The sequence below is a fragment of the Bos grunniens genome, chromosome 3, assembly GCF_055505025.1.
Source record: "Bos grunniens cultivar Pamir isolate PY7600 chromosome 3, Bosgru_T2T1.0, whole genome shotgun sequence".
Classification (NCBI taxonomy): Eukaryota; Metazoa; Chordata; class Mammalia; order Artiodactyla; family Bovidae; genus Bos; species Bos grunniens.
In genome coordinates, this window is record NC_141167.1 from 88638892 (window position 1) to 88662871 (window position 23980).

At 38.5% G+C, this 23980-nt stretch overlaps 1 protein-coding gene across 1 annotated transcript; it reads right to left on the minus strand.

Annotated features, from left to right (window-relative positions):
• Nucleotides 1-1121: 1121 nt before the first annotated feature.
• KCNA3 (potassium voltage-gated channel subfamily A member 3) lies at nucleotides 1122-23754 on the minus strand. The gene is made up of 2 exons (XM_086394472.1): nucleotides 20166-23754; nucleotides 1122-6753 (listed from the first exon to the last, which is right to left on the minus strand). Exon 1 carries the CDS (start codon nucleotides 23529-23531, stop codon nucleotides 21801-21803), a length of 1731 nt encoding a protein of 576 aa, XP_086250598.1. The 5' UTR covers nucleotides 23532-23754; the 3' UTR covers nucleotides 1122-6753; nucleotides 20166-21800.
• Between the last annotated feature and the right edge of the window lie 226 nt (nucleotides 23755-23980).

Here is a 23980-nt window from a genome sequence, read left to right on the forward strand (position 1 = left end):
GCATAAATCTGTAATTTTTTTAAGACAAAGTAAAATTTCAGATGGAAACAAGAGGGTCTCTGTATTGGTGATGTAGCATTTGTTGACATTTCAAAAGCACAAACACATTTGAATAATTAGCTGCTATTAGAAAAAAGATTTAGAATCAACATGGCTAAGTACAAAATAAGAACAATGGGTATATAAATGCTGACTCAGAGAAATTATAGTGTGTCATGGAAAAAATATTGGACTCACATACCTGAAACTTATATACTTATAGAAAACAAAACGATCTTATTTAACACTTGACAGTTCTAGATCTAAATAATGAGAATCCTAACCTATAAATGCAGGAATACATTACCCACTAGACTCTAAGTTCTCTGAGAGCAGGGTCACCTTCTTATTCACATTTACATCCTCTCATAGGCAATGGCAACCCACTCCAGTACTCTTGCCTGGAAACTCCCATGCATGGAGGAGCCTGGTGGGCTGCAGTCCATGGGGTCGCTAAGAGTCGGACATGACTGAGCAACTTCACTTTCACTTTTCACTTGCATGCATTGGAGAAGGAAATGGCAACCCACTCCAGTGTTCTTGCCTGGAGAATCCCAGGGACAGGGGAGCCTGGTGGGCTGCCGTCTATGGGGTTGCACAGAGTCGGACACGACTGACGCAACTTAGCAGCAGCATAGTGCTTTGAACAGGGGGGTGCACATAACTGATGCTTAATATATATTTTGGATGAAATGGTGTACATTTGCTTTCTCACCTTGTTCTCATATAACTGACAGAATGTGCCAAGGCACAGACATGACATTTTTTTTCTCCCTTAAGATGTTTCTGGGCCCCCCAACAGTGTACAGTTGGCAGCAATAAAGGAGACCTAAACAATGTTGGCATTCAAAAGACTGGCTGAGTGTGATGCACAGGAGTGTCACTACAGCCACGTGAGAGGACAGTGTGCAGAGCTGTCCAAAGGTAGCTGGCACTTGAACTGCTGGCAATAGCTCAGCTTTGGTGTTTCCTATTTTGAAAAAAAAAGAAAAAGAGAAATGAAACAAAGAGAAAGAAAGAAAAGGAAGGAAGGAGGGAGAGACGGAGGAAGAAGGATCTGGAGCTAATTATTAATATGAGTATTAGGATTTTTTGGTATTTTATTGAATTCTGCACATAACATTTCCAATGAAAACACTTTAAATCCAATGACAGATTTATAAAAGAAATCATATGAAAATATCACACAATTAACTCACAGGTATTTACTGTTATTTAGTTAACAGAAGGCCCAAAATTACTCTGTCAGGAACATTACAGAACATGACATAACAGTTTATTTTAACTTTACAATAATATGTGGTAAATTAACATAACTCAATGTCAAAGGAAGACAAATGTAGAAAAATATAAAGTGTTTTGATCTTATATTTTATCAGAACTCCATTATTTATTATGTCATTGTTTAAGAATGACTATTATTTCATTCCATACAAAATAATACTTGTTTGACTTATCTGTTTGAGGAGGAGAACTAAACTTAAGGTTACAAAATGTTAAATTCTGATATGCTATAGTTTATATTTCATTTAATTATTCACAGTAACACTTCATTGCTAGTCAGTAAAAGTACAGAATGTATCACAGACTGTTGATTTACAAGGGAAAGCAATTTCAGTGTCTCTCTGTTATTTGAAAAAAGAATTAAAATGTAGCATTATGCCATTGGTTAACACATGAATGTTCTCCATATTTAAACTGAGAAGTCATCAGATTTTAATTTTATCCAGGAAATTACTTCAGCAAATTTTAAAATATGTGTATCAACTTTACCATATATTTGAACTATGGCTAAATGTTAATAGTCCTGTTGTCTAATACTTGATATCAATTCTTTTTGAATAGTTACAGGAAATAATGAGGTTTTCTTAAAAGAAAGGCAGTTTTTCTACTCAGTCCCCATTCCCTGTCCTCCCCTAATCACAGAACACATTTGATGAAAAACATTAAGCTTAAAAATGGACAGTATGGTGGGTCTTAGAGTATGCTTTCTCTGAATCAGAATGTCTGCAGTTTCTTGGGTTGATTATTGTTTCTTTGAACTATTCATAAGTTAGTCATTATGATGGACTTTTTAAAAAGGAAATTAGAAAGGAGACCAGTGGAGAAGATAATTTTTCAGTCCAGCATTTTGATATCATCTGGATTTAATGTCTGTAGTCAGAGTGTGAGGACTTAAATATGTTTTAGATGGAAAATGTTTGGCTATCACCCTGTAGGAGGACTCTATTTTAGAAGCATTTAGAAAGGTCTGACAATAACAGCAACAGTGCCTTGTGAAATTTCCCAGTGTATCATTTGGAATTAAATTTTAGTTAAAGTCTTAAAGATCATGGCAGTGGTAGGAAAGAAAAAACTTGGCAGAGATTGAAAAGTGTAAAGAACATGAAATGTAAAATCATTTGCTGCCCTTATGATCTTGGACAAGTCAGGATCTTTCTAAGCCTTGGTTGTTTAATCTCTAAACTTCAGATAGTATTATTACTGTATAAGGATATTTTAAAGGTTAAATAAGATATGTGAATGATCTTTGCAAACTATGAGATAATAAACATGTATGAGACATCTCTGTGAAAAAACTGAAGTGCTGTAGTTGTATTTGTTACTCTGTTATCTGCAAAATCACTTTCTATCTGCATAAGATTGAAAAATGGATTCTAAAACATTTAGCATATTACACAGAAATAATACATACACTGTTTGCTTTCCCTTGTATGTGTAGAAACTTTTTAACAGAAACGATGTCATTTTATGGGATAACTTCAAAAATAGTCTATACAGTGCCTTTAATAGGCTATTCCTATTTGGTTTATAATCATATAATTTTATGGCATTTAGGAAAAACAGTTCAACAGTTAGTTTTACATAAACTAAATATGTAACCTCCCCACCCCAAACCCAGTATAAGAGATCACACCATGGAAACATTTTACCAGAAGAGATACTACTATGGTTTGTTTTCATATGGTCAGTTCACAAATTGTAAGATACACTATTAACACAATATGCTGGAATCACCACTTAGCAAATTTTATCAACTTTAAAAAAATGGTTAAATTACTTCTTATGAAGATTACTAACACATACATATAAGACTCAGTTTCAGCTAAAGTGAAAATTCAGATTCATGTAACCAAAATGATCAGATTAAATGTTTTAATGAATTGTTCCACTAATCAAAACATACATTTCCTATTATGATAGAGGCCTTTAAAAACTGCCCCTTTTTCTGAATGGAAGGATATAAGACTATATTTTTGGACAGATAATCTCAGTATGACAAAATATTTCTGTATTATTCAAATAGACTATCATTTAAACAATTTCCCTAGTGTCCATATTTTAGTCTTTCTATCCTAATCTCTTTCTACCATAAACCAGCAACCAGAATATAGTCTTCTTTTACAGTGGGTATACTTATTTCTTAGCTATGTTGTGCAAAACCTATAAGCCTTTCATTTTCCCAATCATGCACTAAAGCCAAACAGAAGCATTGGTTCATCCCTGAATTTTGTTTCGCACTCCTGAGCAAAATTAATTACAATATGGCTCTATCAAGCCTCTTTTGTATTCACAAAATTTTATAAAATTTTGTGACTATTATTTTAAATTACAGCCATTGTTTCTGGGGCCAAAAGGAAATCAACTTTTAAATGTGACAAAACCACACCTTACAATCAGCTACAGTTCACTGGGAAGCATATTCAATTCTGACTTGCTAAGTGTTTACTCAACTACAAAATTTTTTCATAAGGTTCACTTGAACAGACATTTCATTTAGATAATTAGCAACATTAAAAGATGAAATGATAAATCATAATAATTAAACCATGGTCAAAATAAAAAATATTTACATGCCTTATGTCTTGCTGAGGTCTATTAGCAATATTGGAAATATTAACATTTGGATTTGCAGTCTGTTCAGTCCATGAGTAGAGATGTGGCATCTAAGTGACTGGAGGGAGCGACATGGACATGGACATGTATATTACAGCAATCCTAAAACAATATAGAATTCTCAAAAATGTAAAGAAATATACAGATTACTAAAAGAAATTGGGGCTCAGAGAGGTTAAAGGAACTTTCCTAGGGTACATGAGAGTTATTGGTAGAGCCAAAATGAAAGCACAGAGATACCTGCTTTACCAAACTGCGGCTTATGTGGAAATGCTCAAGAGATTGTAAGGCAAACACTCCTATCCCTTCAACCTTTTCCCACCTTCTCCTACTCCCAGGGTTATAATGTTGAGTATGATAAAGGTCTGTTGCAGTTTTAGCATTCCATGTATGATTTCAAATCACCTTAAATGTCAAATTAAATTTAAAAAATAACCTCCCCTCCTTTCCAGGTACTTCATTAATCTGTTTCCATTCTGCAGAGTGAGTTTTTAATTTGTTCATGATCCCATTTAGAGACCAGTGACAATTCTTAGAGGAGAAAAAAAATCCCATATCCTTTCTCACAAGCAACTTGAAGAATGATATATTTATGACACTTTCAAGACTTAAATCTCATTTCAATTTATTCATTCTTTCAAAAATACCTAAGAAAATCTGAGTACTTAAGTCTGCTTCCAAGACTTTTCAAATGCATATAATGAGAGTTTGGGGACTGGAAAGGCCTTAGAGATTAACCCAGAACATCCATTTGCAATTAGGAAACTGAAACCTGGCAATGGTAAGTGATGCATCTAGGGTCCCACAGGCAGAAAGTGGTAAGAATTCTGGTCTCTAGAGTAATACTATTTTTACTACCCATTTGGTGAGACGTATTTGCTAGGACAGTTTCTTCATCTGGTACCATTCTGTGCTTTGATCTTAAAAGTCCAGATTTTATCTTTATTTGAAACTGTAGCCTATAATAATGTGGATATGATATTAAACCTACTATAATGCTTAAGGTTGTGTTGTTGGTATTTTATAAAGGTAGCTCCTGTGTCTTATTTTGGTAACACCTATTGATCTTTACTAAAACATCTGCATGTCTTAGACCTCCTATTAGGACGGTTGATTGGTTTGTTTCAATCATCCCAATAGCTGACGTGACCAGGCTGCGATCACTGGTTATGAGTTACTAAGGCGGTTGGAAATGGACTGTTCTCTGTGCCAGTGTCTCTACTACATGGGCAAACACAGAACAAAAACACCTTGGTGGCTGTATTTTCATCTTAATAACAAATTATCCAGATTGGAGGTGCACATAGCTCAAATCTGAGATAGTTGTCATTTTTTACTTCAGTTTTTCCCAGAGTGATCTGGTCTTAAAGTTTTGACCAGAGAAATTACCAGCAGATTGTGCAAAATCATTGTAGACATTGCCTCAGAAGAAAGGTACCTGGATTGTATCTCCTATCTGTTTGTTTTGCAGCTAGTAGGTATAAGATTGTTTCAGTTACTGATTCTTATATGTTAACAATGAAATCCTTGACCCATACTTCCTTCTATGGGACATCATAAAGTATTATAATTTTGCCTTCCCTACCACAATATTTTGATAGTAATTGAAATTCTACGAGTGCTCTTAACTTAGCATTCTTATGCATTTAAATAACAGGAGATGGGAGTTTTATGTATTTGGTCACCATATTTTAGAAATGAAAAGAGTCTTCTTTATATTAAATGTTCACAGTTTGACTTTCTATAAGGCTTATTAAATAATATACAAATAGCTACCATTCTGCTGAAATGTCACAGTAAATACATTAATAATGGCACAAAAGTGAAATGTCCCCAAATGGGAAATCATTTTCATGACATCCTAAGTTACTTTTCCAAATAAAACTTTGCTTTTCTTTTTTAACTGAAAAAGTTCCATTTCTAAAAGAATATAAAAATAGAAAATGAGTCAAGAAGCATTTTACAGCTATGATTTTTAAGGAAATTCTAAAAACAGTAGATCGAATATATCTTTAAGAATGTGCTTTGTCTTGCTACATCAAACACAGCATAAAAACTAAATTAAATGAGTATATTATATATGATCTGTTGAAAAGTATTAAGATAGATAACTTAAACATGTAATAAGTACTAATATATTTTTTAAAGTTAAGCTCAGCTAGAACCTACCTACAAGACTAATTTGCAAATCTATCATTTTGAATCAAAAAATAAAAGAATGTTTAATCAAGCAAGGCACATTTCTTTTAGGCAAGTCTGTCTTTAATACCATTCATCTGGGCACAGTGTAGACTTCACTTATTTACACATAATGGACTAATTTCTATGAAAGCCTTTGGTACAAAACATACTTTCACAAATAAAGTTGTACATAGAAGATAACATTAATACATATCATGATTAAACACAGTCCAGTAATTAACTGAAAGAAGAGAACAGTATAATAAGTTGGCTTATTGGAAACAAGCATTTAGGCTTTCTTTATCAGCGGTACTGATTAGTTTTTGGATGATTAAATATCATCAAAATGTCAAATGATACTTTAATATTTTTAATGTTCTTCTTTATCTCTTGGTCAATACCTTTTCAACTGCACACAATTTGAAGAGAATCCTCCAGCTTCAGAGCTGTTTCTTTTATATGAAGCATTTCTTAGAGACATGTTATTTAATGTCAACTGAAACTATGTGTTGGCAGACATATCACTGCTCATCAGCAATATAATCAACACTGTATTCATTGTTCTAGGCAGTTTAAAAAGAGCATTCTACTGGTCAGTGCAGCTCTACAGTTCTTTATGTGGGGCTCTTCTGGTATCTGTTGGACAGAGTAAACACAATAATTTACTGTAATTTACTTTTTAAAAAATTATATAGACTAGGTCAATATAAAATATTCTATTCATTACACTTTTAAAAACTATTTAATGTTATCTTGAGAAGTTTGAGCAATTTAATTTACGAAATGTATTAACCACATATTGAGTGCTTTTATGTCAGAAAAAGTTTCAGAGTATTCTAGAATTATGACTCCCACCCCCCCTTATTAATATTGACCTCCAAATGTAGTCTAAACCAATGTGATTGTTCTTTGAATAGGAAAATTTATATTCATCTTAAGAACCATCTGAAATGTACCGAGTGCCAACTGCTTTTTAGAAAAAGACACGTATCAATTTTCTCAATGTATTTTCAAGGGCTTGCTTCTTTTCTGTACATTCCACTGTAGTAATCTGAGAACTCTTTTGAAGTGAATTGAAGTCATGCTCAGATAAATGTTGTGAAGAGGGAAAAAAGGAGAGAGCAAAACAGTTTCAAAATTAGTGTTTTGATAACCATGTTCTAGGTACTAGAGACATAGTACCTAGAACTACAGATACTCTGTATGACCAATTATTACAAATAGCTTTCAAATATTAAAAATAGCTTTCAAATCTACTGATCCTTTAAAATATGAACTCTGCCCCAGAATACTAAAAAATAGCTTTCAAATCTACTGATCCTTTAAAATATGAACTCTGTCCCAGAATACTGGAGTGGGTTGTCTTTTCCTTCTCCAGGGGGAACTCTGCATAGTTGTATAATATTTTAAGAAATAAAAAATTAAGACAACAATAACCACTTAACCAGGGTTTCTGGAGAACCAAGAAATAAAAGTCCAAGTTCATTGTTTTCTTCTCACCAACTACAAAAAAATTATTTGGAAATGCAGACAGTAAAGTGTTCCTTAAAAATAGCATAAAACAGCACAACTGTCTTATTCACTGCTACATTCAGAATCTAGAATAGTGTCTGGCACACAGACACTTTATATGCTGAGTGAATGAATAAATCCCTACTACTTTGTACAGTATAAATTGGATATATAATTTATTGTGAAACTTAGAAAGACAAAAACAGAAAATCCTACACTCAGCTTCAGGTTTCAATATGTGAATATTATCCATCATAATACATAGAGAAGACTGTTTCCCATATGTACTCTTGGTTTTAGCAAGTATCTCAAAATCAGTGATAAATGCTTAATGATGGCAATTTGGAATCTGAGTATGCTTTTCATGGAAGAATCATTCACTCACTGAACTACATGTTGTATGCCTACCATGCTGGGAAATTATCTAGTGAAAAGTCTTCTCTTTTTGGCCTGGATTATATGTGCTCATCCTTCATTAAACAAGTAACTTCTTTTTAACACTAGTCTTTAGTTAAAGAGTAAGAGTACATTCTTGCATCACAGTACACTTAATGTTCATTATAAAAGTTTGAAATTACAATGGTCTACTAGTTACTGATGACTACTAATGACAAGAAAAGTAACATGATGATATAATAACCTTTTCATATCCTCAGTGCCTAACTTCTGCTCAATGCCAGTGCAGCTTTGGCTATCTTGAGATTAAGCTATTCTTTTCTTGACACACTCTTTTTATATAAGGGGCTGGGGCTTTCTTTAAGCTCATGAGTTAATACCTGCCTCAAGGCTCTTAGGATTAATAAGTCTGCAGGTGTAGAAGGAGTAGTAATTCAACAGAAACAAAACAATAAAAAGCAAAAGTGATATTTAGATGGTAATTATATTGTTTAGGGCTTCCCTGGTGGCTCAGATGGTAAAGTGTCTGCCTGTAATGTGGGAGACCTGGGTTCGATCCCTGGGTCAGGAAGATCCCCTGGAGAAGGAAATAGCCACCCACTCCAGTACTCTTGCCTAGAAAATTCCATGGATGGAGGAGCCTAGTGGGCTACAGTCCATGGGGTCGCAAAGAGTCGGACACGACTGAGTGACTTCACTTATATTGTTTATATTAGGAGCTAAGAAATGGGTTGAAGGACTTAGAAAAATGGACTTTGGCTTACGTATCAAAATTACAAAAGAAAGAAAGGAAGTATAATAAAAAATGGTGACTTATAATTGAAGCTATTTCACCAAATAAATGTTCTAACAAACAAAGCAAGAAAACAGGATAAGAACAGTCAAATTTCAATAGCGACTGAAACGGTGTACAAGCTCCTGTGTCCTTGTCTTTTAAAGTAAAATGCTGACTCAAGAGTTAATGATTGGGGGTTTCACTGGTGGCTCAGTGGTAAACAATCCACCTGCCAATGTGGAGACACAGGTTCGATCCCTTATCTGGGAAGATCCGACATGCTGTGGAGCAACTAAGAGAATGTGCCACAACTACTGAGCCTGTGCTCTAGAGCCCAGGAGCTTCAACTACTGGAGCCCCCATGCCCTACAGCCTGTGCTCCACAACAAAAGAAGCTACCACAAGAAGCCCATGCACAATAACTAGAGAGCAGCCCCCGCTCACCACAGCTAGGGAAAATCCCATGCAGCAACAAAGACCCAGCACAGCCTAAATAAATAAATGAAAATTTCAATAAAGAGTTAATGATTGGGAAATGTGAAGATGTAGAAATGAAGAACAGCCCTTGGGCCAGGAAACTGGTAACAATTTAGACTATAATTCTGCCACATAGCAGAATCTTTGAACACTCATTTCCCTGAAAGATATAGATAGAAGCCTGATACACATTCCTAAGTTGCTTTTACAGGATACAGACCCCCTCCAGATGAAAGCATTGACCACAAGAACACAGACCCTAGACTGGTTGAAACCAGAAAGCTGATGATGCTTGAAGCTTCACCTGATGCCAGCCAATCCGAGAACTGTGCATGAGCTCATCATGCTCTGCTCCTTGAACACTATAAAACTTCTTACTACCCCCCGGGGGTGGGTCACACAGACTTGAGGGCACTAGCCTGCTGTGTCCTCATTTACATGGAAAAGCAATAAGATCTACTCTTCTACTTCACCCAAAACTCTATCTCTGAGTTTCTATTCAGCGCCATGAACAGAGGCCAAATTTTGGCAACACTATCAAGCCTGTGCAAAGTAATTAAGACTTCTGCCCAGGCCTAAATGAATTCTTGAATGAAAACTTAGTATTCTTGCCTCAAGAACCCCATGAACAGTATGAAAAGGCAAAAAGATATGACACTGGAAGATGAATCCCCCAGGTCGGTAGGTGTTCAATATGCTACTGGGGAAGAGCAGAGAAATAGCTCCAGAAAGAATGAAGTGGCAGGGCCAAAGGACAAACAATGCTCAGTTGTGGATGTGTATGGTGGTAAAAATAAAGTCTGATGATATAAAGAAAAATACTGCATAGGAATATAAAGAAAAATACTGCATAGGAACCTGGAATGTTAGGTCCATGAATCAAGGTAAATTGGATGTGGTTAAGCAGATGGCAAGAGTGAACGTCAATATCGTAGGAATTAGTGAACTAAAATGGACAGGAATGGGTGAATTTAATTCAGATGACTATTATATCTACTACTGTGGGCAAGAATCCCTTAGAAGAAATGGAGTAGCCGTCATAGTCATGAAAAGAATCTGAAAGGCAGTACTTGGGGACAATCTCAAAAACAGCAGAATGATCTCAGTTCATTTCCAAGGCAAACCATTCAACATCACAGTAATCCAAGTCTAAGGCCAATCACTAATGCCAAAGAAGCTTAAGTTGAACAGTTCTATGAAGACTGACAAGACCTTCTATAAATAACCCCCCACCCCCACCCCAAAAGATGTCCTTTTTATCATAGGTGATGCGAATGCAAAAGTAGGAGGTCAAGAGATTCCTGAAGTAACAGCAAGTTTGGCCTTGCATTACCAAATGAAGCAGGGCAAAGCTAACAGAGTTTGTTCGAGAGAACACACTGGTCATAGCAAACATACTCTACCAACAACACAAGAGATGATCCTACACATGGACATCACCAGATGGTCAATATCAAAATCAGACTGGTGATATTCTTTGCAGCCAAAGATGGAGAAGCTCTATACAGTCAACAGAAACAAGATCTGGAGCTAACTGGCTCAGATCATGAGCTCCTTATTGTAAACTTCAGGCTTAAATGGAAGAAAGTAGGGAAAACCACTAGGCCACTCATGTATGACCTAAATCAAATGCTTTATGATTATACAGTGGAGGTGATGAATAGATTAAAGGGATTGGGTCTGGCAGACAGAGTGCCTGAAGAACTATGGATGCAGGTTCATAACACTGTATAGGAGGTAGTGACCAAAACTATTTCAAAGAAAAAGAAATGCAAGAAGGAAAGTGGTTGTCTAAGGAAGCCTTACAAATAGCTGAGAAAAGAAGAGAAGTGAAAGGCAAAGGAGAAAGGGAAAGATATACCCAACTGAATGCAGAATTCCAGAGAATAGCAAGGAGAGATAATCAAACCTTCTTAAATGAACAATGCAAAGAAACAGAGGAAAACAATGGGAAAGAATGGGAAAGACTAGAGATCTCTTCAAGAAAACTGGAGATACTAAGGGAACATTTCACACAAAGATGGGTACAATGAAGAAGAGAAACAGCAAGGACCTAACAGAAGCAGAAGAGATTAAGAAGAGGTGGAAAGATTACACAGAAGAACTATACAAAAAAGGTCTTAATGACCCGGATAACCACGATGGTGTGGTCACTTACCTAGAGCCAGACATCCTGGAGTGTTAAGTCAAGTGGGCCTTTAGGAAGCATTACTATGAATAAAGCTAGTGGAGGTGATGGAATTTCAGCTTAGCTATTTCATATACTAAAAGATGATGCTGTTAAAATGCTGTACTCAATATGTCAGCAAATTTGGAAAACTGAGCAGTGCCACAAGACTGGAAAAGGTCAGTTTTCATTCCAATCCCGAAGAAAGGCAATGCCAAAGAATGCTCAAACTACTATACAATTGTGCTCATTTCACATGTTAGCAAGGTAACAACACTCAAAATCCTTCAAGGTAAGTTCCAACAGTATGTGAACCAAGAACTTTCAGATGTTCAAGCTGGATTCAGAAAAGGCAGAGGAACCAGAGATCAAATTGTCAACATCTGTCAAATCACAGAAAAAGAAAATGAATTCCAAAAAACCATCTACTTCTGTTTCATTCACTATGCTAAAGCTTCTGACTGTGTGGATCACAACAAACTGGAAAAGTTTTAAAGAGATGGGAATTCCAGACCACCTTACCTGTCTCCTGAGAAACCTGTATGTGGGTCAAGAAGCAACAGTTAAAACCTGACATGGAACAACAGACTGGTTCAAAATTGGGAAAGGAATATGTCAAGGCTGTATTTGTTATCCTGCTTATTTAATGTATATACAGAGTACATCATGCGAAATGTTGGGCTAGATGAATCACAAGCTGGAATCAAGATTTCTGGGAGAAATACCAACAACCTCAGATATAAACATAATACCACTCCAATGGGAGAAAGCAGCAAAGAGGAGCTAAAGAGCTTCTTAATGAGGGTGAAAGAGGAGAGTGACAAAGCTGGCTTAAAACTCAACATTCAAAAAACTAAGAGCATGGCATCTGGTTCCATCACTTCATGTCAAATAGAAGGGGAAAAAACAGAAATAATGGCAGATTTTATTTTCTTGGGCTCCAAAATCACTGTGGATGGTGACTGAAGCCATGAAATCAAATTCTTCATTGGAAGAAAAGTTATGGCAAATCTAGACAGTGTATTAAAAAGCAGAGACATCACTTTGCTGACAAAGGTCCATATGGTCAAAGCTATAGTTTTTCCAGTGGTCATGTACGGATGTGAGAGTTGAACCATAAAGAAGGCTGAGCACTGAAGAATTGATGTTTTTGAACTGTGGTGCTGGAGAAGACCCTTACGAGTCCCTTGGACAACAAGGAGATCACACCAGTTAATCCTAAAGGAATCAATCCTAAATATTCATTGGAAGGACTGATGCTGAAGTTGAAGCTCTAATACTTTGGCTACCTGATGCAAAGAGCTGACTCACTGGAAAAGACTCTGATGCTAGGAAAGACTGAGGGCAGGAGGAGAAGGGGGTGACAGAGGATGAAATGGTTGGATGGCATCACCAACTCAATGGACACGAGTTTAAGCAAACTCAAGGAGATAGTGAAGGACAGGGAAGGATGGAATGCTGCAGTCCACAGGTCGAAAAGTGACTTACCAACAACAATTTGTGTTTGATGAGGAAAAATTTGAAATCTTTCTGTAACATGGTTTTATGGGAACTTGGTTTTCATGAGTCTATACTTTGACATCCACTAAATAACTTGGTGTTGGCTGCACATCAACGACCTCTACAAATTCTACCAACTAATTGGTCATGAATTAGCCCCAAAGTCTAGAAAGAGTTCTTGCTGAATTATGTATAGTTCTCTGATTGGCCTCTTGGAAATTATAGTCTTGGCAAGCAAAAAACGTTTTAACTCAGTAATTAAAACTGGTAATGTGCCAAGATGTAGAACTTTGTCAAAAATCTGAAAGTCATGAGAAAATGAGCCATGAGGTGTAAGCAATACTACTTAGAGGAGTATTTAGGCCTACTAAAAATAAATCTCCTCAAAGCACATAGCTACATAGTAATACAAATTGACCTTTCATAATGAGTTAAAATGTTTGCAGGTATAAGGTTTATAGAATCTAGGAATAAAGCAATTCAAACACAGTTTTTACTTGGAGAAATTGTTTCTGTCTATGGTTTTTAGTTGCTTACTACATTTTGAAATCTGACATATAGTCACTCTTGACTGATTTTAATTACAATTTTTTATAAAGGTAGATTAGTGACTTCCTCAAATACATATTGCTCTTCCTCAAATACACCAGGCATTTTGTTTTGTCCTGTATGGAAGAAGGCAGGAGGCATGGGCTTGGAGGGGGCGGTGGGAGGGGTCGGGGAGGAGAAGGAAGCTCAGTTTTGGACATATTAAGTTTGAGATATCTATTAGTTATGCAAATGGAGATGTCAAGTGGACAGTCAGAAATTCAATCTGGAGTTTAGGAGAGAAGGCCAAGTGGGAGATACAAATTTATGTATAGGTCATTTAAAGCTATGAGAATAAGACTGAATGGAGAAGAAAAAGAGGTCTAAGGACTAAGTCATGGCCCATGAGGTTCTTGAACATTAAGACCCAGGAGGGATGCAGAAGAACCAATAAAAGGGACTGAACAGGAGAGGTCAGAGAGGTAGGAAGGAAATTCAGTGTAGTATCCTGGAAGTTAGATGAAACATTTCTTCCTAGGAGTGGGGATGTATTCTATAGGGCCAAATACTTCTGATTGGTCAAATGAAGTGAGTCCTGAGAAACGGCCACTGGATACAGCTACAGGAGGTCACCATGACCCTAAATAGTATGATTTTGGTGAACTGGTAGGGGTGAAAGCCTGTCTGGAGAGAACAGGAAGGGATTCAATGGTAAACAAAGAGAGACACAGTCCCCACTCTTATACAGGAAACAGACACTAATTATATAACATAAATTAATTTAAAACTACAGCTATGTCAAGATAATATACTATAGTAATTCATTCCAAGACACACTTTTCCAGATTTGAGCAGCTATGAAATTGGGATGTATCTCAAAATCTCTGGTACTTTCCCTTATAACTGGCAGTTTTTCTCTTCTTCTTCTTTTTTTTTTTAGTGGCATATAAAATAATGCTGGCTCTAGTAAACAAAAGCAGCTTAAATTTGATGAACTACACCATAACAGACGAATAGACAAGACCAGAGTCATGAGAGATAACTTGGAGGAAGTATTGAAGTAAAGATAGAAGTGAATGGGGTGAGGAGGGAAGGAAGGGGCTAGCAGTGGGAACATTTGCAAAGATCCCTATTGCTTAAGGTAAAACGAGAGCTTATTCTATAACTGGAGACCAGGGTTGTTGGAATACAATAGAATGAGGGGAGGAACACAGGTATAGGATAGGACTAGATATGAGGGCTGAGCCAGATCATGTGAGGCGCTGATATCTATGTTAAGCCTTTGGGAGCCTGATGGGCTACAATCTATGGGGTCACAAAGGGTCTGACATGACCGAGCACACACATGAGACCCTAAGAACAAGAAAAAGATCTTGAAAAAAATTTAAGCAGAGGCAGGTGATATAATTAGATTTGAGTCTCAGAAAGATCATTTTGGTTACCAGGTGGAGAAAGGGTCAGATTGGCCCCAGGAAATGTGGGAAGGCCAAATGAGAGACCTTCACACTTATCCAGGATAGAGATGATAGGAATGTGGAGTAAAGTGGTGGTGGCAGCAGTATGGAAAAGTGGGTTTTTTTTAGAGACATTTAGGAGGTGAAATGACAGAACTCAGTGATAGACTGAATATATTCACTTCTCTTTGAATTACTACATTAATAGATATTGATACACTGAGACTACTTGGCAATAAATCTTCCTTTTAAAAGGCTTTAAAAAATTAAAATGATTTATAAATGTTTATGCTGCACATATGAATGAAAACAAATATTTTGGAAATTCATTAATTGTCAGAAAATGAATTAGACTTTAGATCTACAGATAAAAAGCATATACAGATAAAAATCATATAGGACAGGATATAACTTATGAAAAGGTGAAGTGTGTGCATGTAATAAATTAATCCCATGGGCTTCTCTTTCAAATTAAATGCTTTAATTTAAGGAAATGTTTAAATGTATAAAAATAAGAACCTTAAGATTCTTAAAGGAAAGGAGTTTAAAATAAACAACAGAAAACAACTGAAAGAGCTGTGCTGATGGCCCTATAACACACAGGCGCAATGCTGACTTTCATTCTAAAGAGGTAATGGGGAATCGCCATAGAGATTCCCCAGAGCCTTTATACTCTCAAGGAAGAGGTGAGGGGAGGTTGGGGGCTCATCAGAAGGGAAAAAGTATCTCTCCATTTCCTACCAGCACCATGGGGGCTATGATCCCTGAATCTGCAAAGTCAGAGCCCTGCATACACAGATTTATTCCTAACATTCTTTAGATAGGATGAAATGTGATCTTTTGTCTACTTGAATGCTATCTGACTAACAATCAGAAATCCCAAGATTTATTTTTTGGACAAGAGTTCCTATTCTGCACTGTTTAGGTTGCAGCAATAATAAAATGGCTCCCAAGAAAATGATGGAGCCTCTTTTTCAGATCACTTCTTTAAAGCATTTGATGGTTAATAGTGCAAAATCTGAAATATAAGAAAAAACACATCCATGACCAAAAAAAAAAGAGAAGAGAAAAACCACAGAAAAGTTTTTTTTGCAAAATGCTTTTTCTTTACAATGTCAAAGACAAAATTCATTCATAGCATCACTGAAAACAAAGACAAATATCTGAAATGCTCTAACCTGTCTAAATCATTTAAAGAATACTATTATCTAGTATATGGCAATTGCCATTTTCATGCAGGAGGCTTAGGGCTGAGTCACAACCATACGGTTTGGGCTCTGCGTGGTTTTCTCTCCTTTCTGTCTTCTCTGATTTGCTTTCTCTCAAAGACTATCAACCATTTACAGCAGGTTATTTTAAAAAAAGTGATTTATTATATATAAAATTACTAAATGAAACGTAGGAAATTAGTAGTTTTTTAAATTTTGTTTTGGGGTATAGCTGATAGTTTCAGGTGAACAGTGAAGGGACTTAGTCATACATACACATGTATCCGTTCTCCCCCAAACCCCATTCCCATCCAGACTATTCCCATCCATAATATCGAGCCCAGTTCCATTTGCTACACAGCAGGTCCTTGTTGGTTACACATGTTAAATATGGCAGTGTGTACCTACCCATCCCAAACTCCCTAACTGTCCCTCCCCCTGGGCCACCAAAATCTTGTTTTTAAGTCTGTGAGTCTGCTTCTATTTTGTATATAAGTTCATTTGTATCATTTCTTTTCAGATTCCACATATAAGGGATGTCATATGATACTTCTTCTCTCTCTGACTTCACTCAGCATGACATTCTCTAGGACTATCCATGTCACTGCAAATGGCATTAGGAAATTAGTTTTAAAGCAGTAGTTTTATCTTCCTTAGTTTAAAAGGCCAAATACAAAACAGGAAGAAAAAAAATCCCACCCTAAAATGCAATCTCTAAATATCCTCTTCTCCATTCTTATGCTCCTCACTTCTATCTCACAGTGTTTGCATGAGTCTTCAAACTGGGGGACACATGTGCTTCTTTGCATTTCTTAGTGTGAGGGATTAGCACTTCTATTCACAGCTGAGAGATGGGAAGATCTTGGAACTGCTGTAGAAAATGTTGAAATTTTAAATGTATAGGAAGTCAGGAAATTATGGTTCTCAAAAGAATAGACTATTGGTATATAGTATATATATTGGATTTATGTACAATCAGCAAAACAATTACTTGAGTATGTTATATGCCAAAGAGGCAAACAATAAGTTTTATGTAAATGAACCATAACTTTAAATTTCTTCATACTGTGCATCTAAAATTTCAATCCCAAAATTTTATTTCAAAGTTGAGAAATAATTAATGTAACACTCCTCTTATGTGTAGTCATTTGTGATTATATCACCTTAGTTGGTGGGTATTTAAGTTTGCTATAATATCTGTTTAAAACACAATATAAAAAATAAAATAATGCTATTGTTTTTATCTCTGGATTCTCCAGCGGTAGGGTATATATATTTTCCCAGGGTGCTGATGGATATGCACTGATCCAAGTCACATCTCCTCCCATGAATCTCTTGTACATACAGACCTAGGTGTACCTTTCAACATCCAGGACATGCAACTGAGCTCAGTGAAGTCTATGGTTCAACAAAGTTAACTAGCATGTGTAAACTGAGGCTCCTTAGTATCCTGCTCTAAGCCCAATTCACTATCCAATTTCATTTTCTAAATGCCTTAGGACCTTGAGGAAGGGGCTACAATTATTATGTAGGACACAGCTATATCCTGATTTTTTTTTTTTCCCCAGCACAGAAGTTCTTAAAGAGTCATGGAGTGGTTAAGTAAGGCAATAATGTCAAATTTCAGTTAAAATGGCAATCTCCTGGTTTCCCTGCATTTGTTCTATGTAATTTCCCCTTTCTTAACAAGGGAGAGTCAAAATGTTTATACTACTTTCTGGCATGGTTCTTCAGTAGTCCAATTAAAGAATGAGAAGATAGAAAAATAATAATCTGCATAATACTATCATCTATTGTAGAGTAAAACACATAAAAATAGGAAATTAATCTTAAACCTGAAAAATATCCATTATCCATTGGATAATGTCCTAATAACCATTGTATCACTACCAAGACTGATTAAATTAATATTAAATCTAGATAAATCAGTCGGGTAAGAAAATAATCTTTTATCACTAGAAAAGTCAATCTCTTCATCTGATTTAAATACCATATTTGGTTCCTATGGTTAAAAATATCTGACGGTTTAAAAAGGGTTAATTTTCAGTACACTGAATGATTAGGTTTCTGGGGCTATGATCTTTCCATGAATTCATTAATTAGTAACATGGGCTGAAGTCAAATCTGAAAGTATAAGCTATTTATTTTCTCAGTCTCTTTCAAGTCATTCAGTAAAAGGAACATGGGTTTTGGGGCCACAGTGACTACCTTTAAATCATGCTAGATCTCTTGCTAGCTGCAAAGTCTTGGGTAAATGACTTAGCCTTAACCATCTATTTTTTACCCTCCTAAGATGGGGTTAATACCACTTACCTTGCAGAGTTGAGAAGTGTTCTAGATGTGATTGACCCTTAACAGATTGTAATTATTATTGTTATTATATAAAGTAAATAGTAAGACTCTGATTATGTTTTTTACACCATTCACAAGGCTCACAGGTATAAGGCCTGTGAGTAATGATCCCAATAATAATGTAATCTCTTAGCAAATAATGTAATAATGTAAAATAATATAATGTAATATAATCTCTGGCAAAATCTCTGACACAATATACCTGTATTAACATTTAATATTTACAACAACCCTATGAGGTATTATTTATTATATTTATTGTACAAATAAGGAAACTGAGGCACAGAGAGATTATATAATTTGATCAAGGTCATACAGTAGAGTCAGGATTCAAACTCTGGCAATATGACTGCAGAACTTATGCTATAAATCACTTCATTAAAAACCTGAAAACAACATTATTGTAACATAATGGCCATTCACTCGTCAAATATGTACTGAATACAAACACAATGCTACATGTGGTGCGGGCACTAGAGGCCAAAACTTGGTCAGGACTAGGGAACCTATAACCTTCAAGGAGTTTACAATATGGCGACCAGAAGCAATAATACTACCTTAAAGTCATGACTCAAAAGCAATATTTTTCTGGCTAAAAAATAGTCTTCTTTGTATTACTGTTATTTAAAAACCATACAATTCCAAAATTATAGCACAACCATAATTTACTTATAGAACTATCAGGGTTTCTATATCTTCTGAATAACTGAATAAAATTGTCACTGCACTTCATTTATCTTTATGCTTACATCTTTTAAGAACAGACACAAAAATTATTCTTATGTAATGACTGTTGTGTGTCTAACATATCACCACCAAAATGGGTCTTTAAAAGAATTTCTGGTCATTAAAAATACCAAACGTTTGGTCAAAAGGTGGATCAATGTTAAAGGCTCAAATAAGTAGCAAAGGGAACTAGATAAAGCTTATTTCAAAGCTTATAGACAAGAACAATGACTCTATGACAGGTACACAGATTTTCTGCTTTCTTTCTTTTTTTTGTCTTTCCTTTTCTCTTTCCCCCTTATAGTTTTAATCATTATTTTTCACTCTCTCAAATGCAAAATAATAAAGTAAGTAGGTTTCTGACTACCTGAAAATATTTTATGAGCTTTAAAAATAGGGTTACTCTCATTTACCCTAGGATAAAAGAGTTAAACCTATCAATCCAAAAAGCAATTGTGGATAATGTATAATTTATATAATGTATATAAAATAACATGTTAAAATAAAATGTTACCCTTGTTGCAATTTTATCCATCTTTGTTTTGAGAACTGTACTACTGCATACTACTACATAATTATGTAAATGAAATCAGACCAATAATCTAACAGCAGGTCTGCCTTTTACCCTTTTTTCATGGGAAACAGCTTGTTCAGAAGCCAAAGAGGTTAGTAAAAGGAATAGAGTCATTTTCAGCTCAGTTTGGGTGAAGGTTATTCTGAAGAGAAATTACTTTTTTCTCCACTTTTTTGCAATAAACAATAGAAACCAAACAATAGTTGGCAATCTGGACATCAAACAGAAAAACTATTATAAATGATCTTCAAAAGGCACCTGGCCTGTAATAAATATAAACCTATTGATTTTGCAAGTGAGCACAAATCTAGATATGAATGGCATCCCCCTGGTTCCCTGTAGAAAAAGAGAGTGCTCCAGTAGCCCACACAGTGCTCACCTGATGCTGTCTGTCTTCTGGCCACCCCTGGCACATGGCTGAAACTTGCAGGTATTTCCCAAGGTTTGGTTACTTCCTGTGACTCCTTTTCATTGATTATCTGCAATTCCCTCAGTTAAAAGCATGCATCCTTTATACTTTTCAAATATATTTAGTTTTTCAAGGGCTGTGATGGTGAGTGTTGTGGGATCTGGATACTTTTTTTAAAAAGAGGAAGTCTGAAGGTTCCTTGTAGTAAAGTTTCAGGTATACTGATTGACCATTTCATTTGCTTATGTGCAGAATGCTTTTACATTTGCTTTTTAATTTCATTTGTTGGCTTGAAACTTCTTGGGGAAAGAAAACAGTAGAGAAGCATCTTTCAAAATGATTGCCCAATTACTGGCATTTCATTCAAATCACGGCCTATTGTGGTGTATGTGTAACATTCCAATGACGACATTTTCCTTTTCGATTCAGTCAGTATGGGATGACGTCAGTGATTTTTAAAATATTTTTGTATAAAAAAGCATTTTGTGATTCATTTCACCGCCTCGAATCCTCAGACTTAACTTTATTTGTGCGGTTTATTCAAACAGTGGTTTTCCTTGTGAAATCATGTAAGGAGGAACCATCTGGAAAGGTTACTGTGGAAACGGCTGGGGCTAGGGGGTGGGGCTAGAGAGCAAGAGATGCCATGACGACCTTTTTCGGGTTTCCCGGGAAACAAGGGTTGCTATGGGAACTGCATCAGTCGGGTCCGAATTAGTAACTTCCGCTGGAAGGAGTGTCTGCCACTTTAATCTTCTTGCGATACTGCAGAGGCTTATCTCTCAGACACATTAGGAAAAAATTTTTTGTTTCTCTAAGCAGCGCTGAAAACATCTGTTTCTAGACTTTGATAGATACTAGCTGGAATGCACAGAGTTTCACAGGAATCTGTTACTCTTAATACTTTTAAAAGGTTTAACAAGCCCCAAAGAGTTAAACTAATTAGTCAGATTAGGACATTTTAGGCATTTCCCTTAGTCCGAAGTTCTAGAGATCCTTAAAATTCCAGGGGGGAGGGCCCAAATAGAAATTCCAGTTGAAAACCAACTAAATTTATGGTGGGTTTACAAGTCATTGTTCTAAATAGACTTTTCATTCAAATATCCACAGTGTTGGCAATTCAACTAAATATTCAACAATGTTGAAGGGTCCATCAAACTAAAGCATCCTTTAAGTCTATTCCCGCTTTACTTAGTAAAGAAACAACTCCTGTCGATTCTGAGGTTAAACAGTTATTCTAACTGCTCTTCAGTTTCATTTCCTCCCAGGATGTACAGTTTTGTTTTTTTTTTTTTGGGTTGGTTTTTGCTTTTTTCTTACAGAGCGTGTGCTAAAAATCAAGTTTAAGGTAAGTTTGTTGCTGAAATATTAAGAGAGTGAGAGAGGGGTTAAAGAAAGGAGAGCTGAGAGAATGCAGCCCACTTGCAAAACAGACACCTGTTTCAGTATGAAGCAGTAGGGAGAGGGAGAATGAAGTGTGCTTTCCACTTCTTCATGTCCTTTCCTTGATGAATGGTCTGAAAATGTATAAAACAAGGGCATTACACAGACCAAGGGGGCACGTTCCACACAATACTGAGCACAGCATGTCACTTGTTTCATATATTAAACATCGGTAAATATCTTTTTGATGTTGACACAGGAGTTGGGATTATTGTTCGTGGTGCAGGTGGCCGTGGAATTGCCCGTTTTGAAGGGTGCCTGGGGGAAAGCGCTATGGTTCATACCCCCCTCTTCGATCACCATATACTCCGACTTACTCAGAGTGGAGTTACTCCTTGCTTTCCGGAGCTCCTCAGCTGAAGGGGAGAGATGCTGGCAACTTCCCACGTGCAAGTACTGGGCTTGCTCTTCCCCTTCTGTCTCCCGGTGGTAGAAGTAATTGAAGTTGGAAACAATTACAGGGACTGGCAAAGCAATGGTCAAGACACCTGCGATGGCACACAGTGACCCCACAATCTTGCCCCCTATGGTCACTGGGTGCATGTCACCATAACCTACTGTTGTCATGGTTACCACAGCCCACCAGAAGGCATCCGGGATACTGCTAAAACCTGAAGTGGGGTCGTCCGCCTCGGCAAAGTAGACAGCGCTGGAGAAGAGGATGACACCAATAAAGAGGAAGAAGATGAGCAGCCCCAGCTCCCGCATGGAAGCCTTTAGCGTCTGCCCCAGGATCTGCAGCCCCTTTGAGTGGCGGGAGAGCTTGAAGATGCGGAAGACCCTCACCAGGCGGATGACTCTCAGGATGGCCAGGGACATGGCTTGCTGTCCATTGCCCTGTCGCTCAGCTAGCTCGGTGCCTAGAGTGATGAAATAAGGGATGATGGCCACGATGTCTATCAGGTTCATGATATTTCGCGAGAAGGTAGCTTTGCTGGGGCAAGCGAAGAACCGCACCAGCAGCTCAAAGGAGAACCAGATGATGCACAAGGTCTCCACCACGAAGAAGGGATCAGAGAAGCTGGAGGCTCCCGTGGGGCCCCCCGACGTGCTGTTACTGGACGCTTCGAACTGCTCCTGCGACGGCGACGCGGTGTAGTACTTCTCGTCGCGGAACTCGGGCAGCGTCTCCAGGCAGAAGATGACGATGGAGATGAGGATGACGAGCACGGACACGATGGCGATGCCCCGGGCCGGCCCGGAGCTCTCCGGGTACTCGAAGAGCAGCCACACCTGGCGCTGGAAATCGCGGCGGGGCAGGGGCCGCTCTTCCTCCCGCAGGAAGCCCTCGTCCTCGCGGAACTTCTCCATGGCCTCCTCGCCCAGCTGGTAGAAGCGGATCTCCTCGGAAAAGATGTCGATGGGCACATTGACAGGCCGGCGGATTCGACCCCCGGACTGATAGTAGTAGAGGATGGCGTCGAAGCTGGGCCGGTTGCGGTCGAAGAAGTACTCGTTGCGGAGCGGGTCGAAGTACCTCATGCGCCGCTTGGGGTCGCCCAGCAGCGTCTCCGGGAACTGGCAGAGGGTCTTGAGCTGCGTCTCGAAGCGGAGCCCCGAGATGTTGATGACCACTCGCTCCCCGCAGCAGTCCTGCTCGCCGGCGGCCGGCAGCGCGGGAGGCAGCGGCTCGTAGCGGTCGCAGCCGCCGCCGCCACCGCAGCCACCCTGAGGCGGGTCCCCGCCGCCGTCGGCCGCCTCCGGCTCCAGCAGGTGGTCCCCGGGCACCACCGTCATGTCGGGCGGCAGCTCGGAGCCCGCGGCGGGCTCGGTGTAGCCGGGGTTCACCAGCGTGTGGGCGCCGCCGCCGCTCGCGGGCTGCTGCGGAGGGTGGGCGCGCTGGCGGGCGGAGGGCTGCGGCGGCGAGCGCAGGAGGCTGAGGTGCTCGTCCATGCGGCGGGGAGAGGCGGCGGCGGCGGCGGCGGCGCGGGACCGGCTCGCTTCTCCTCGCGCTCCCGGCCCCTTCACCGCCTCCGCCTCCCGCCGAGCCCGCCGCCTGTTGCTGAGCTGCAGCCGCCGCCGCCGCCGCCGTGAGGCTCGGTCTGGGTCTGGCGCGGTCCGCGCGGCTCCTCGGAGGAGACGCCTCCTCAGCCCTCCTCCTCCCTCCCCCGCGGGGCGCGCTCCCGCCCCTCCGCGTCCCCTCCGGATTCCGGCCCACCGCGCGGGCGCGCGCCCCACTCCCCGAGAGCCTCCCGGCCCAGCCCTTCCCCGCCGGTCTGGGTCACACGAGCGCTCACATTTTGCACGCCCCTCGCCCCGCCAAGGCAGTCCTTTCCCGCACCCCTTTCCCCCCGAGGCCGTGTCCCAATCTCGGGACTTCCCCATTTCGCCCCGCACGCGCC